This window comes from Falco peregrinus, chromosome Z (genome assembly GCF_023634155.1).
Source record: "Falco peregrinus isolate bFalPer1 chromosome Z, bFalPer1.pri, whole genome shotgun sequence".
NCBI classification, from domain to species: Eukaryota; Metazoa; Chordata; class Aves; order Falconiformes; family Falconidae; genus Falco; species Falco peregrinus.
Window position 1 is genome coordinate 49,057,478 of NC_073739.1, and position 17,586 is coordinate 49,075,063.

The 17,586-nt window shown below is 38.5% G+C and overlaps 1 protein-coding gene across 1 annotated transcript in view; it reads right to left on the reverse strand.

Moving 5' to 3' along the window:
* Positions 1-17,586, reverse strand: part of ADAMTSL1 (ADAMTS like 1) — a 192,338-nt gene that overhangs the window by 138,613 nt on the left and 36,139 nt on the right. Inside the window, exon 4 of the mRNA XM_027792781.2 lies at positions 10,704-10,940. Within this exon, the coding sequence (XP_027648582.2) occupies positions 10,704-10,940 (237 nt within the window). The remainder of the gene's footprint in view (positions 1-10,703; positions 10,941-17,586) is intronic.

Genomic DNA, 17,586 nt, shown 5'->3' on the forward strand with positions numbered 1-17,586 from the left:
GCCTCACGTGACCAGCACAGCAGCCACAATACCTTGAGAATCAGTGGTTCAGCCAAAGCTCTAGAAACAAACAGCAAACACCCAGCAGCAGAAGGAACTCAAGAGAAATTCCTATTTCTCATGTTTCCCTCAGGGAAAAGAATAAATGTAACCTTATTCTGAAAATTCCCTTGATTTAAAAAGAAGCAATTAAATCAATTTTAAAGATACAACTTCTAAAAGAAGATTTATAGAGTCATTAAAATCTTGCATGTGGGAAAAGACAACTCCTACCCCTATATGCAAATTTCATTAGAAGGAATCTCCCTACATAAAAAAAGATTAATTTTTTCAGGTTCAGTTGTACATAACAAGCCCATTTATTGGGCCAACACAGGAGAGCCCACAGATGTGGAAACGAAGACATATCTAGTTCTTTCTCTGATGATAGAAAAATCCAAACACTGCTATTCTGTAAGGAGCAAATTTAGACAGAATTAAGTTCCAAGAGTTTATAAACAGATGACAAGGTGAAGAAAAGAGGCTTTTGTAATTGTCTGTATTCACTTATCCATTTAATTTTTACTTTTATTTGGTTTTGGCCAGATTTGGGTTCACGTGTCCATATTCTGCCAGAGTAAGGATGACTTTCTGCTTTATTCTTGCGTGCTTGTGCTCTTATTGATGGAGTAGAACAAAAAACCCTAACTTTTTTTGTCAGTGCTCTATAGCAGGTTGTTATTAAAATGCTTCATTTTCTCCAGACGAATTGCATATATTGTCTGGATAGATAGCTTGCTTAGCATTTCCAGGGGAAAGAATTGCCATGTTCTGTGGAAAATGAAAATACTACAACAAAAGATTGCAAAGGCTATTGTAAGTCAAAACTCATAAAGGCAGCTCTCCTTCAGCTTCCTTAGAACAATGTGCTTGAGAAACCAAAAGTAAATTCAACAAAGTTTGCCCTCTGGACCCTTTCTTTTCTCCTAGGCTATGAAACACTAAACTGTAAAAGCATTTAATTGGTACTTGTGACACATTACATTTGACTGTGATCCTTTGTCAGCTCTGGTGACTTCATGACATCAGACCTCTCTTCTGTTGGGTGTAAAAGATTCCTTCTCTCAGACAGGCTTCTTTTGATGACAGGAGCAAGTCCTCTGTCAGTGGGGATCCAGCTGCAGTGCTTTGGTACTAACAGCACCAGCACAGACTTTCTGGTGCTTCAGGCAGTTGCACCATCTGTGCCATCAAGGAACAGACTTCACCAATGGTTCAACCACTCGAGAGATACAGCTCGTCCCCAAGCCACTGCTGAATGGGCTTAGTCTATATGGTATTCCAACCTGCTGCTCAGTGTGTAAAAGGGTGCATGCAGGCTCTGTGAGAAGGCACTTGAAATGACAGAGGAAACTAGCTAAAGTGCCTGCAACCCTTCTGTCCTGGATCTTCACGGTAGCTGGAAGTCTGGCCACAGACTTCAGTGAGAATCACACATCTGTTTTGATGGGGACTGTCAAAATTGCCCAGCCAGTGTGGAAATCTTGCCATCTTCATATAGTGCTAAACCCTCTGTGCCACTCTACACACCTCAGGTTTTTAGGTGTGCTAAGAAAATACGACACAGATGACTTCCTGGTAACTCTAACAGACCTCTTGGGAGTCTCCAAGCAGCTCTTTTGAATTTGTTAAGGTCGTAAATTACAGCATGCTTCCCCCCCAGCAAAGAGATGTTCTCTGTGTTCTGCTGGTCAAATACATACCCACAGCAGACAGCAGACAGTTTGTCTGCTTGCGAGTAACAGCAGGTACTGCTTCTGCTGAAAGACTAGAACAAAGTACCTTTGCAGTGGTGCTGATCTCTATTGTACCATAAAGTGGAAAGCTGATAGCTCAGGGCAGGGGAGTGCAGTTCTAATAATGCAAATGCAGATTCTTTCACACAGTAAACATACCCCCATTTCCATTTCCTTGCCACTCTCTGACATGAAAATGTTGTTACCTGGCATGATTACAGCAAATTAAGCATTTGGCTGTTACACTTATGACTCATTAGGTTATCCACCCCACTCCTTTCTGTGTGCTGGAAAGATGTCATGCTGGGGGAAAAGCTACTTCACCTCAGAACAATGATACTCATCAATAAGGAAACAAACCTAAGATTGTTATCCATAGAATATGAGACAGATGAGGACAGAGAGCACTAGACAAAAGTTCAAACAGCAGTTCAGCTGTTCAGTGGACCCAGTTCAAAAGCACCTGACCACCAGAAATAAAGAATCCAGTACTTTCTGAAATGTTATCTCCAAAGAAAGCATCTAGATTTGAATGCACTCCACAAAAAGATGGAGTGTATTGAATTTTGAGCTTAATTTTGAGCATTTAGACCCAGAAGCTTGATGCAGATATCAGAAACTGAAAAGGAATTATAATCGTAACACCAAAAGTCTGGGCTAAATTGCAAGACAACTTAGAACTGATCCTGTTGTAATACCTTCTACATACTTGAGGAAAAATAAGCATCATCTTGCCTAGATAATACAGTCATTATTACACCTTTTGCATTTTTCTTCTGGTGATTTATAGCCAGAAAATATAAAAAAATAAAATATATCTACAAACAGGAGCCAGAAATAGCTATAACTACAGGAGACTGAAATCCCAGCAACGTGTAAATACCTAGACCTTTTTTCCCCCAGTGCTTTTCTTTGTTTTAACCTGACTTCTGTCATAGCCTTGGCAGAAGAAAAAGATTATTACTGCAAGCTATTATGGGGGACTGAATGCCTTTAACAATGAATGCACACTGGTAGAAACACAAATGATGCCTGTTTGTAGACATTTAATGGAACAAAGGTCACTCATTTCTTTACTTTGCCATCAAACAGACAAATGACAGGCACTTGTGGGAACGTAAAAGAGCAACACAGGTAAAAAAACTCTTTCTGGAAATTATTGTATCTCAGAGTTTTCATAGTTAGATAATATGACAAATTAAAGTGCATAAAAATGGGACCTTATCAAAATAAGCATGTGATCCCTAGTGCTGCTGGTAGTAGGCATGGATGAGAATGGTCTCTAACATCGGAACAATGAGTGCTGCAGGGTGGAAAAATGCAGGTCATTTTCTTCCAGGGCTTCAGACAGGGCAAGAAAGACTCCTGACCTTCACCTTCCTCAAAACTGGAGTTGACTTGAAGGGTCTGATACGCAAACATATCAGACTCCAAGCAAAGGAACAACTAGGAATGACCATGGGTCCAGGTGCCAATTTCCAGAGCAGTGACCCAGGTGCATTCCACAGTGACAGTCGGAGCCTGAGGCAGTTTCATGAGCCTTCAAGAGCCTGCTGAGGGGACCACCTAATCCATGTTTTTTAAAATCCATGGTTTACCTGCATCAAACAAGTTTACTGTGCCAGTGAGTACAATATCTACACACCAAACACGCCAAAGACAGTGTTAAGTGACACTGTTATCCTGATTAGCTCTATATTTGGGCTGAGCTAGAAACAGGAAAGGATCCCTGCAACAACACGGATTATAAACGGACTGGAGAAAGAGAAACTGTCCATCCTGAAATCATGATAGACAGGCCATATAGCACAGTCACCTATTTATAGAGCAGGTTTTTCCACTCTTCTGATACTATGCACTAGCCAGTGTAGCCTCTGTCTCTGATGAAAAAAAAATTAGAAACACACATGTGTATATATAGCTATTTCAGTATTTGTATATATAGAACATAACAATTTGGTAACTATACAGTGGGGAAAACTATTTAACAAAATATATCTTCATTGTAGTAAAGTCTGCAAAAGGTTTGTGAAGTTAGATACGGGAGAAGATCACGTGTGTAAGTTTCTAGCTCCTGTATAATGACAGAAGTTCCAATTTATCACATTTTGTATTTATGTTATTATTTCATCTATTAAATTCCAAACCCTAACTAACAAAGTAGCATATGACCATCCAGAAGGTGATTTTTGCCTTACATTAAAAATATGTTTATAATTGGTGAATCTAAATTCATAATCAATTTCTTTGCCTATCATAGATATATAACAGAAAATAAGTAATATAAAACCAGTAAGCAACAGTGCTTAATACTAATATTTCAAATAAAAGTGTTTTATTTGTGAAGAAGCTGTATGAAACTATTGTCAATACACTTCTGGCAAAATATTCTTAACACAGTGCATTCACTGCCTCAGTTTGAGATGAATGACAGAATTGGAAATTCAGCTGAGTTTTGTTTGCTACAATTCTATTGGAGTATTGAATTCAAAAATAAACAAGCTGCAGCAGGCCATCACACTTTTAAAAATCATCTTTTCTAATATTTTTTAAAATCAGTGGTTTTAAGCTTGTGCCTTTAGTATACTGGGGTCTGTAGACTGACCACTTGCACTGTCTGTTAAAGGTAACTAAGGAAACTGAATTTGTTATCAGCTGACTTCAATTCACTGTCTAATGAAGTGAACATGAAGCCTAACATGGAAAAGTAGTAGTAATCGATAAATCAAAGAAGTTAAAAACTGTCTAGTAGTAGCTGATAGTAGATCTGTAAAGACCAATTTAATACTATCATAAACAGTAGACACTAAGATAAACATTTCTGGGATGCAGCTCTCTTTAACCAACAACTAAAAGAGAAAGAGGGGCGGTTTTGGGAGAAGAAACAGAAGTGCTTTTCCCAGTCCCAAACAACCTTTTTGTAGTAACAAGTTTACTTAAACACGTTCTTAGAAATACCCAGCTTTTTTATCATTCCATCTAATCCTGCTATAAGAGCTGTAATATGTTTGATTACGTTATTCCACTATATATGAAAAAATTCTGTGGTCTTTAATAAAAACAACAACAACAATAGTAGTAGTAATAATAATAACAACAATAATCTTCATATCATCATCATCATCATCATCATCATCATTATCAAAATCAGAGTTGATTTTCCAACAGCAGAACAGTCTGAGACTGCTGTAAATTATTCCAGGTTTATGTTGAAATAACAGAAAGCAAAAGTAGACCTCTTTTATCTTGATTCTTTGCAGAAATGTAAAGGTTTTGATAGGTCTTATACACCTGCCTGTATAAGAAACCAGTCAGTGTTTAACGTATCCCAGACAGAGGTTTCACCAATTTCTTGGGCTACTAAGACTCTTTCTGAGTCTTTAACAGGCACCATTCAACTAAATGTTGCTATTAATTGTAGCATAATTTTTTTCTCCAGGCTTTGGCAATAAAATTTATATCATCTTTCAGAGACAGTGGCTACACTTCTTGCCTTTGATGGGACACCTCACATCATTGCACCCTTTCAGCAGTTAGCTAAAAGGGAGTGTTCTGGTTCGGACATTTTTGATATCTAACCTTTCGATATAACAATGACATGAGCTTTGTAGAGGCCAATTTTTCATAGAGAAGGACACCTGTTGTCCTGTGCTGTGGCTGAGGTGTTTAAAGCAAAACCTCAAATTACACACTTTGCTGTGGCTTGTATTGCAGGCCAAAAACCAAAACCCACCCCAAAAGTATATGAAAAGAGGAGATGCCTGTGAGAATGGAAGGAAAACAATACTTCACGAACAGGGAAACTGCCATATTTTGACTTTCCTGGTTCCTGTGAAGCTGGGCTTCATAGGAGGGGAGGAGGAAATTACAGCAGAATTCCATATGTATAAGTCTTTCTAAAGACTGCCCAGACTGCAAGCATCTCATCCATGAATGTGACTTCAGGGAAGCAACGCTCATTTACATCTTGTGAGGATTTGGCTACGATATTGATGGGACCTACTTTTTGGAAACCCTGTACAGCATCTTACTGTCTGGCCACATATTTAATAAAAAACACTAGTTATTTAAAAAAAAAGAATAACATTCTGATCTGGTGCTATACTGAAACATGCAGATTCTGCCATTGGTGCTGGAGATAGAGGCAGCTTTGCATAATCCTTGATCAGCCATCTGAAAAAGCAGAGGCTTTTCTTGTTCTTCCTTGTCAGAGTTAACAAAAGGAACTTTTGCGGAATTTACACAAGCAGAAGATAAAAACTAAATTGAGAGAGAACCAAGTGTGAAGACCGTGATAACAGGCAGAACAAGTGAAAGGGATAAGAAAAACAGAAAAAAGCCCCAAATGAAAATGGAGTATTTCCCCTTCAGCAGAAACAGAGAGAGGAATCCAAGATTTTTTGATTGTGGCAGGAAACTGGCTAACAGGAAGGAGATTTTGGTTTCATTAGTAAGAGACCCAATAGGTTTCATAGGTTATTGGTGTTTGGGGCACAGGGCTTTCAAAACGTGAGGGGCCATACTCCTGTACCCAGTGCTGCAACCTGGCTAACATTTGTCTAAAACCTGAAGTGTGGAAGTGTGAGGGAAGAAAGACTTGCTCCAACAGGCAGCTGCTTGGCTGAGCAAGAAAGGGAGAACATCCAGTTAGAGATATGGCAGGCAGCAATGGGGACATATCAGGAAAGGTCACAGTCCACAACCAAATGAAGTCATATGTGAGACAGGATAAAAAATGTGTAGTGACAGAGAACAAAACAGATGACTTGGCAATCACAGAAGCTGAGAAGTCCACACATTTACCAAATCACAGTATAATTTTGGTGACCATCAAATAAGGCTGGCTCTTCATCAGGCTGTTGTGTAATGAAGTGAATGAAAGATGACAGAATTTTTCTTCGGGTGAATTTCCAGCAATCTGCAGATAGTACTGTGGTCTGTAATAACACCTCTGGAGCAGGAGCCTCTTGGAAAACAGAGGGTGGTGGTAGCTGCCAGACTGTCTGGCCCCTCAGATGACTGAGAAATGGATGCTCCAGAAATCAGACCAAATCCTTGTTAGAAGCAAGGGCATTCAGTTTAACTGTCATATTTTCCCCTGAAAACATCCACTTTCTTTTATAATTCCTAGATGTTTTAGTAGAGTTTACTAGAATGGAAAGAAATGGGGTGGGGGTGGGATGGGTGGGGTGGAGGGAGGGTTGTATATACTGCTACCCAGTTTAGTTCCTGTCAGAATCTGACAGCAATTTTCATTCTTTCTGAAGAGCCAGCTACTTCCTTCTGCTTGTGCAGCCTTCTCACACAAGAAAAAAAGGGAAAACTCAACACCTTTCAAAGCTGCAAAAAATGGAGAAGAGAGATAGGACACGGGCAAAAGCTTCAGCTCTTTGAAGAACAACTAAGAAGAAAGAAGGGAAAATAAAAGAGAAAGAAATAGAGCAAGGTGGAGGTAAAAATAGGAGAGAAGGAAAGAAAGAAAGGAGAGGAGAGAGAAAGAAAGGCAGGAAGGAAGGAAGAAAGAAAAGAAATAAGAAAAAGTGGAAAGAATGAAGGAAAAATTGAGAAAAGATCCATGTTGTTTCCTTTTCAGAGTGATTAACATTAGGTGTGAACTGCATGAAGCACAGTGGAGAAATCAAGTGTTTTAACACATGCTCAGTGCAGTGATTCCCTTTGTTTCTGTGATAGGAAAGGACAATCTTGATTTCAAATAAAAGCATAATATGAAATATTTTAAAAGAAATAGAATGGTCAGTTTTTCTGACATAGAAATGTAACTTTCAGATATGCAGTACTATAAACAGTGAATTTTTAGTGCTAATAAAGGAGGTTTTTTAAAGCTCTTGTTCTCAGTGAATGTGAAGGTGAGCAGGAAACTTGTTTTTACTTCAGTACTCACAGTGATTAGTGAGTCTGAAATGCAGCTTCCACAAAAGATAGACAATTTCTTATGAGTTTCATGGGTGCAACCAAAGATCACTGGCAAATTGAGACCAGTAACTGCAGCTTTGTAACCTCAACTGCCATATGCAGAAACTGCTTACATTCTCAAAACTAAGGCACACAAAAGGCAATACAATTAACTCTTCATTTCTGTGATTAACAACCTCAGGAACAGCTTGTGAGAACACAACAGGCCATGGGGCTGGCCCAGATTTTGCATGCTAAGAAATATCCCTGTGGTTAGTTCAGAGCTGGCACAGTTGTTGGATCCACTGGGCAAAATGCACTATGTCTATGTAAGCATACACTGATGTCACTTACTAATTCAGGATTCTTGCACAGATTGTAATTGAAGAGACATTCTTATTTGTTTTATCATTTTTTTTTAGCTGAAAGACATCCAATTCCTTCTTGGTTGCCAACTACAGTGTAAAAAAACATACCTAGGGGCGTAATCAGAACATACTATCAAATTCCATATACTTCTCTGTAATAAAGGCCCAGTCAAACGATCCTTGGATCAATGCAAGCCTGCTAGGATAGCAAATTTAAAGTTGCTTTGAGCAGTTTTGCTCTGAGCAATCCAGAAAATATACCTCTTCATCCATGACTCAGTATATACTTCTTGCAATGAACCTGTTAACAAACGTAATTCCACGTTTTAATCTTCACGACCTTAGACTGAATGCAAATCTCAGAAGACTGCATTTTTTGCAGTTGTGACAAATCATGCCTTTGTATTGTTACAGCTGTGTGCTGCACTGCCCTAAATCGCAGTTCCAGAGATATCTCATGAAAATGTTGTTGAACCCCCAAGATCATTACAAACCCTCACAAACTACTGAGAGCTGTGATTGTTATGTCTACAGTGTGTTAGCCATTTTAGACAAGACAGCTACTACTGCAAATGCATAGAAATAACTTCTAAGATCATATTTTGTTTCCTCTGAAATTTACATACCTTCACCATTCTTACAGAAGAAAGTTTATTGACACAAATGTTACAGAGCAAGATTGCTCCATTTTGTTCTTCCATAATACTACTACGGTTTGCCATTCTTTTAAAAGACCCTTTATAAAGGGCACAGAAGAACATTGCTTTCAAAGAAGGTTCACCATTACGTCTGGCAAATTTCATACTGTTTAGCTTTCTGGGCTGTTTAGTTAGTATCAGCTATTGCTAATAGTGACATAGTAAAAAATATGTCCTAAAGCATATGATTAGGGCAAACCTATTTATGAACATTCTAATGCACTACTTCTACTGTCAAAAAAATTTGACTGGCTAGCAGGGATGCATTGTGACAAGAATACTTGCAGTTGCTTTAAATTTAACACCCTCCCAAAAATAAAGGAATTCACTGTAAGGAATCCTGCATGAGCATTCATATTATTTTTTTTTTTTTTGACCATCCTAAAAAATAATGCAGTAATTGTAAAGTATAGGGGAAATGTTCATGAAGAAACTGAATGCTGAAGATCCTGGAAAATATACATTAATTGCATTTATGCATTAAAAATTACTCTACCATTCTAAGCTATATAAGGAAAGGGTTAGTTTAACTGAAATTCCTCAGGGACAGTAGTGCTAGCATGCTTGTTTATTTTCAAAAGACTTACCTTAGACACAGAGACAGTTAAAAAATAGCATCAGTCTTCATAGTTGTAATAGTGCAGCTACCTTCAACCTCCCAGGAGTAAGAAGTGCCATGCGAATGCTTGAATTTCTTTCAGTAGTGGATGCTTATGACCTCTGCTCCTAAGCAAAGGTTTTCTTGGAAAAGTATGCTTCATTTTTGGACCAAAACAGAAACCAGCCTGACACCGAGCCTGAATGCACTACTCCTAATTTGTAGGCCACTATAGGCAGAATACTTTGAATCATTTTCCCATCCATATTCCTGTGACTCCAGCTAAGTTTTTAAAAGATTAAAAAACACAAAAGAAGACTGAAATTAGTGTGTCTCATTAGGCAATTCACAATTTTGAGAAACTTGTGCACTCAGCTGAAGTCAAGAGGTCTAGATGATTGCCTTCTTCAGATCACAAATGAGATTAGACTAGTAACTGCCTACTGTGTTTCACTTGCTGCAGGACTGCTTCTGGCTCGGAACAAAAAATCAGAGAAAGGAAACAGGGAGGAAAGATTTCAAAGGCACATGAAGTGGTTTAAAATACACTAGAAAGCCAACAACAAGTCTACAGAGATTTGAAGGTGACTGAGTAATGAAACTTGAAGCTAGACTCAACCTTTTCTGAGATTCAGCTGTGTTCAGTACTTAACAGAGATGGTGCAAATGTCCTCCCCTCTATCAGCCTGTAGCCTACATGTCATTCAGGAGACTAAAGTCTGATGTAGATAAGTTCAAAAGAGTAGCAGCACATAAGTGAAAGGACAAGGGTAATAAAAACCAAATTAAGATGTCAATAAATTGGTTGAATGATCAATAGACCTCCATGCACTGTGACATGAAGGGCTGCAAAGTCCCCGTATCTCACTTCTAACAAACAAGGAAGCTGACCAGCTTGCTCAGTGCTGTAATAAATCAACAGTGGATTTTCCAGTTTAGGACCTCATCTGCTGTTATATGGTTTGTGACTTACAGAGAGCAATAATCCTCAAATACAATGTAATTTCATAGACATGGAAAACTTTGGAATATTCAGATTAAAAGCTAAAGCATTGTTTTCCTACAGTGCTTTCAAATGAGATCTGCTACTGCCACTAACTCAACAAAACAGTTAAAAAACTCAGAATACATTCCTCTGAAAAAACCCAAGTTAACAGCATCAAGTGAGAAAAATAACCTCTAAAGTACATCTCTTCCAGACAGAGGTCAACTTAAGATAAAGAAAACAGATAATTAAAAAGAAAACCCTAAAATGATATGAGTATGGAGGAGGAGAGAGAGTGAGCATGTGAGAGAGAACTGAGCGGAGGAGTCATGAGGAAAGGCATTCGGGCAGGGCTTCTCTCCTTACCTGGCACAAGCCACTGATGCACATGTCCAGGGATTCAGTGTAGCACCGAGTCCCATCCAGAACTTTCGGTGCCAGCTCCACAACCAGATCCGCTCCTCTGGCCTGGCACTTCAGTGAGCATGGGTTGTCAGGGTCATTAGAGACAGGGAGCCACTCATAAAACTGTCCCTGGTACTTGACATCGTTGTGAGCAGAGCACTGCTGGGCGCGAAAATCACCTGCTTCTGGTGGGCAGTCCTGCATCAAGGGAAGGGGAAAAGGTCAGAGGGTCTGTTCAGGACAGCTGGTCACAGTCTCATGCAGCCAGCTGGGCTCCGCAGCTGCCAGATATAGAGTTTTCTGTTTAGACAAAGAAGACTGATTGAAATAGCTACAGCAACACATAATTCAACTGAATAATTATACCTTTCTTTCTTTCTTCTTTCCACACAAGTACTGAGAGAACATCAAGACCATGTGTAAATATGCTTAAGAAATAAGAAATGCATTGTATGTATCTTAACTACAGCCCTGAAATGCTCTTGCTGAATCTCTTTCCACGTGTGCACATATGTGGAGAAGTGTGTCCATGGCCACTCTCTTCCAGTCAAATTTTCCTCTTTGTTTGAAGAGGAAGAAAAAATAATTATGTGATTAAATTGTTTGTTTAGGTAAGCTCTCCTTTTTTGTTTGCCTTAGTGACCTAAATAATTTATTTATGGTATGTAGGTAGGGCAACAAGCATCAGAAAAATGTGATACATTATTTGCATTTCTTTAACGTAAGATTTTATAACTTGCATAATTAGATATTATTATTTTACTGGGAAGACTTTTAAAATACCTTTTGTTAATCCTTCAGGAAGTTTGTGAGACTTATAAATCCTACTCTGAGTTCAGTACACCTGATACAAAAAACAAAGACCACTTGTACTGCTTAAAGTCTCCTGTTGATGAGAACGTGAGGCTTTTCTTATTCACGTATACTTTCTTACCATCATTTAGCATTGAAAACCATGAGTCAAGTTCTCAAGAGAGCAAGAAGACCTTCAAAATCATGAGACTTCAGGCAAAATAAACATGATTTCTTTTTATGTCCTTTCCACTTTTTGGTCCTTGAAGAACAGTATTTCAAGTTTTCCTGTGCAACCAACCACAAAGGCTAGAGAGTCATTGTTTTTCTTAGAAGTAACCTGAATTACTCGCATAATTACAGGAATCAGGAGCTAAGTTTTAGGAAAAACATTAAACAGTATGAGAACTGTGACAAAAAAGAAAATGCCAGTAAATATGGCTGCCTCAGATTATTAAGGTCCCAAAGTCCTCCACCTTGCTGCTATAAGGAAATCTGCTCCTCAATGATACCTGGTCAAATACCAGGTGGGATGAATACCTGTCATACCCTTTGCTTGAGACTGTAACATTTGGTTTTGGTAGAGACTAATAAATGTCAATTATAGACTTGGTAGGGAAGGATTTTGATGTATATACAACTAGGCAATAAGTTATAAGATGTCTGTATTCTCTGTCCTCAAACTACTTCATCCTATAGAAATTCAAGTATTGTTAATGATAACTTTATTCACAGACTACTTATCCTCCCAGCTAGGAAAGTCTTGCTGCTATTGAGGCAAAATATCTGAGGTTTAAATAATCACCTCTGTTTCTCAGATCTTTTTCTACACCTTCATTCACTAATGCTTTTCTGCCTCTTTGTAAATAGGGCAGCATTCACAGCTCTCAACACAAATGGCATGGGGGCCACATGTCACTTTGTGACATTAAAGGATTATTGTTCAGTAAAGTAAAACCTGTCTTAAAAATCAACTTTCAAATTCTCCTCCTGAAGAAAACTGGCAAACTTTTGGCTATAAATTTGTCATTCGTAATACTCTTGGCTCAAACCCAGGATAACCAACCCAGTCCCTCATTCACAGCAGAGTGGCAATGTGGTTATGCCCATTCTGTTTGAATGTTCAGTGACGTTGGATCACACAACTCCAAACATTCCTTTTGTAGTGAACTACAAAAACATACAAGCTGTGGCCTTAAGCCACAGATCTTCAACTTATTTTTTTTGTAACATCAAAGCAAATTTTTAGTTAATTTGCTTGGTATTTGAGAGTGATGCAGCCCCAAAGTAATGAGGCGAGCTCCAATCAAAAGTTCTGCTAAATTGAAGGGAATAGTGTTCCTGCTACAGAGTGTTAAATGGATTAAGGTGTAAGGGAAAATTTGGATTTGGACTAAATCTTGCTCTAGAAAAATATATATCAAAGGGCAATAATCCAGAGCTCATTCATCCTTTTTGAAAGCGGAGGCTCAAAGTCCAAGCTTGTAAGGAATTTTACTGCTGGAGGACATAGACAGCAGACAGTTTTTCCATTCATATTTTATGGAAGATTTTTTTTTTTTTTAAAGTAAAATATTGGGAATATTTCAGTTTGATTTTAAAATCTCCAGAAAAACCTAGTGGCAGTCAGGCCCTTTTTGCAGTCTGGGCAAAATGTTGATACAGGACAAAGTTTGGACAGCAGCACAGACCAAAGAGAGCAGAGAAATATGTGGGAAATTCATTATTCCTCTATAGCTGTGTAACTAAAGAAAAAAGTGGTATTTATGTTCTGCTTTTAAACAGAGGGTGAACAAGACAGTTACAGCCCGACCCAAGATCTGCTTTAGCTCTATTTTTTAATGGGGAAGAGATAAGCGAAGAGGAACACTGTGGTCTTATTTCCTGCCACAAAATATTCTGATGCATACCCTTCTCTGAATTTTTCTGTCCGTAAATGAGCGCAGTCAGGTCTATTGGCTTGGCGTAGGCTTGTGCAGAGATCCAAGCCAACCCTCTTGTTTGGTTCAAGCTTGGCTCTATCTTTGAAACTTCCTGGCTTGTGATAGCTTTGTTTTTACAAAGACAGAAAGGCCTAATGAAGAGCATGACATACAGAGTTCATAATCCTGCTTTGTACAGTATTCAATACTATGTTTGTTGTGTTGGATTTTATTTTTAAATCAAAGAAGGAAAAAAAGTACAGTCAACATAACAAGCATTCAGGACACGGCAGGTGACCAGGACCAATGTTAAATACTTCCAATCTTTGATATCATGATCAAAATAAAACAATGGATTTAAATAGTAGAGCTTGTGTTTAAAAAGTTTTAATGTGAAACTCGAAGCCATTTGAAGAATACATTCAAGCAGTCAAAAATGCAGACATGCGTACTTATCTTGGCACACAGATGTGAAAAAAGGTCACAGTCTGGCCTGTCACTTTTCTCCTGCTGAAATTCTGAATGCTAAACCTACGTCTTGAAGATCCCTTTCCTTCAGGGGGAAACCTTCCTTCCAGTTAAGAAAGCATATGTACTTGCACCTACACACATAACGCTGGCATAACCTGTGTAATATTTATTCATACTAAAATGGACGATGTTCAGAGAAGTAGTGGTCTGAATATTACCCGTCATTAGACACAGATCACTGATACTGAAAGAGTAGGAACCGTGCAAAACTCGGTACTGCTTATTAATATCTTGTCCATGGTTTTGGTAGGTTTTTTTTTTAAACATACTATTTATTGTTGTATTGTAAGTCAGAGGGGATCACAGCCTCTTCAGGTCGGGCTTTGTGCAATCATATAATGAAAGAAAAATATAAGTTCACAGCCTATAAATGAGCATTGCAGTTGCTGAAATAAGGTAAGGCAAAGCCAGTGTTTTGTTGCATATTTATTCACGCAATAAATTGTCATTTTCTTCTAAACACGTTGCACACCTTTAGATAGTGTTTGCTATTCTGAGGCAGTCTTGCTGTGCCTTGCTTCTGCAGTGCTGGCTCCTGGACAGGACAAACTACAGACACTGACTCCGCAAAGTCTTTTCCCCTTTGAAAAAAATCAGCCTGGTTTTGGTATGTCCATGGGAGCTTGGTGGAAGGGGATCCTCCACAGCTGCCAGCTAGCACTGCTGCATTGGCCTGAGTGAAGTTACGTTTTACTCCACCAAGGGGTCTGATCCTGGAAGCTATCTAACAGTGTGCAGTTTGCCTATCTGCACAATAGATTGACAGGCAAAGGTGTGCCCACACTTTGAGACAGCGAGAAGTCACAGACCAAGCCAGTGCAGCCATGAACCCAAATTAGCATATCATTGCATGGGTTACGTAGTTCTGCAAGGTATTTAGCTAACCAGATCCGCATGGCCTGTGTTTGGCTTGGAGCATGCAGCAGTGCTGGTGTCTGGCCGCAAAAGCACTGCAGTCCTGCTTCATTTTACTTCAGCTTTGGTGCTATATTCAAATCTGACTGGTTTTGTTTTCTTTTGGAAATTATCTGTGGCCCCCTGCAGACATGAGAAACCTCTGCCATTGTACACCTTGAAGATTGAGGAAAGACCTAATAAACTTGAAAGTCTCATCTAAGTCCATTTATCTTCACGCTTCCTATTCATTAAGTCTTTTTAGGGAAGAAAATTTCCAGTGAATAGGAAACAACTGTTCCTCCTCTGACTTTGTGAGTCCTAGATGGCTGTTTCATGACCTTTAGCCTGTGAAGGCTCATGAGATGTTCTTGAAACACAGCCTGTGTTGGATACCTGTAATCCTGTTCATCCTATCAGGTCAAGGTTTACTCCACTGCAGTGAAAATATATGTATAATTTTAAAGAAGATCAGAAATTCCTTTGATGTGTGAAACCTATTTTAAAATAAACACAGGTGTTTCATCTTCACCTCTTAGGCACCTAATGGCAGCCGTATTATCATGGCTTCATTTGCTTCCTCACATCCAAAATTTTTTCTTTTTAATTGACCTCCTATTTGACCCTATTGTAATTCATAATGTCCATGGAGTTTTGCCATGTTTGAATCCCATTCAAACATTTTCTATTAATCAACAAACCAGTGGAAAAGATAAGATGAATCCCAGATGTCTCTTGATGGTGATAGGTAGATCAGATTTCATGGGACAAAAAAGAGTCAGGCTTCTTAAAGTTTACTTAGTGGGTGAAATGTGGATGATCGTATCTAGGCTGCGATAGGTGGAACCAGTCAAGGAACCTTAAAACAGTTTACAATATGTATGCTTGTATATTTGCAGAGGCCAAGAATGATATACCATACCTGGAACTTTTCCTCATCGTGCAAAAAACGACTAACAACTGGACTACTCTGTTCAGCATCTGACAGTACAGCTTATTGAACCGGTTCCATGAAGTACGCATGGCATTTCAGCTGCGCTGATTTCCCGACTGAGAAAGAAAGCCTGAGGTCCTCAAGTAGGGGCTTGCCCAAGACTAAATAAGAACTTTAGATAAAAGTACAGAGACCTAAGAGATCTAAAGGTTTATGGAAACTCCACTTGGCCTTGAAGCCTTGTTGTGTGCCCAGCTTGAATTAAATTTCTTGCAGCCATATTTTTCACTAGTCTACTCCTGTGAACTTCTAAATACATTAGGATCACGCCTAGCTGCTTAGATGGAGAGGGGCTCATACTATAGCTTTTGCTGACAACCCCAAGACACTGCAATATCTGACAGAGAGAAGCATGAGAGAAATAATATGGGCAAAATAAATGAGGGAATATCAGCAGATGCTTCTACTCTATTAAATAAACATGGAGTGGATATGATAGCTAAAACAGTCAGTGAATTATAAATCGAAACCTCCATGAACATTTGTCATCAAAAATATTTATAAAATCAATTTTTGACAAAAAAAATGCCTTTTTAAAAAAAAACCCAAATTCCTATTTTTGGAAAATAATTCAATACACAGCCTTTCATGTCTATTTAAAATTTTTGTTTGTTCCTACCTTTATAATACTAAAATGAAGAGTTTAAATTAGATACAGTAACTTGTATTTCAGATTGAAAAACCTCTAATTAGTTTTCAGTCAAAAACTAATGCACCTACATAATATTGGAGTACACTTTCCTAAACGCACCATGGGTGCTACACTGGCAGATAAAAAAGATATATTCAAATAAAAAAAGAATATTATTATCAGAAATACTGAATTGAAACCTATGGATCATTCAGAGTCCTGAAAAGTCCTAAACAGTCCTGATATGCCACTGTCATGGAAGTGATCCAGGTTGTTCGGCCTACAAAGATCTGGATATATTTACATAGAAGGGCAGCAATGTTTTTTGGGGGTTGTTTTTGTTCTACTTTTCAATAACCAAAGTTTCATGGCTGCTGGCTGTGAAGATAGCAAATCTGGAAGTCAAAGCTTGCTACCATCAGCAACAGACTAAAAACACTTGTTTTGAAGAAATAATTCCTAGATGACACAGTGAGACCTTAAAATGCACCCATTCAGAAATATGATGGTAGTTATTAAAATCCAGCATTTTGAAGAAGAGACTGTAGCCACAATAAATGATCTGAGTTTGGAAGAACTTCCTCTTAAAAATTAAACTGACATTAAGTAAACCTGGTTATATAAACAGGTACATGTAGTGCTAATACTTTTTTTTTTTTTTAGCTATTATTTTTTCATTTTACTGCAAAAAGCAAACTGAGAGGTTTGATAGCAAAAGACTTCACATGGCCTTCCTAGCCACCAGAGGGTAGGAAAGTTAAATCCTGCTAATCATTTTTGTAGCTCTGAAAAAATTCTACCTGATGGTGATGGTTCTCATACACTTAAGCCGATGCTTCTGAGAATTATGCCCTTATTTGGAAGTTTGGGTTTGACACTTTCCAACAGGCTGGGCTTTGGTGCACGGAAAGAGGAGTGTCATCTTGTTGAAAGTGAAGATGGGCAATACCAGTGCTGATGTGTACAAAATGCAGCATGAGCTGATAAGAAACAGGGGTGGAAGTAGCTTGTCTGAATGCAAGCCAAAAAATGCGGGATGTTGTTAAAGATGGTATTTCAGCCAAGTGAAGAAAGTGAGGT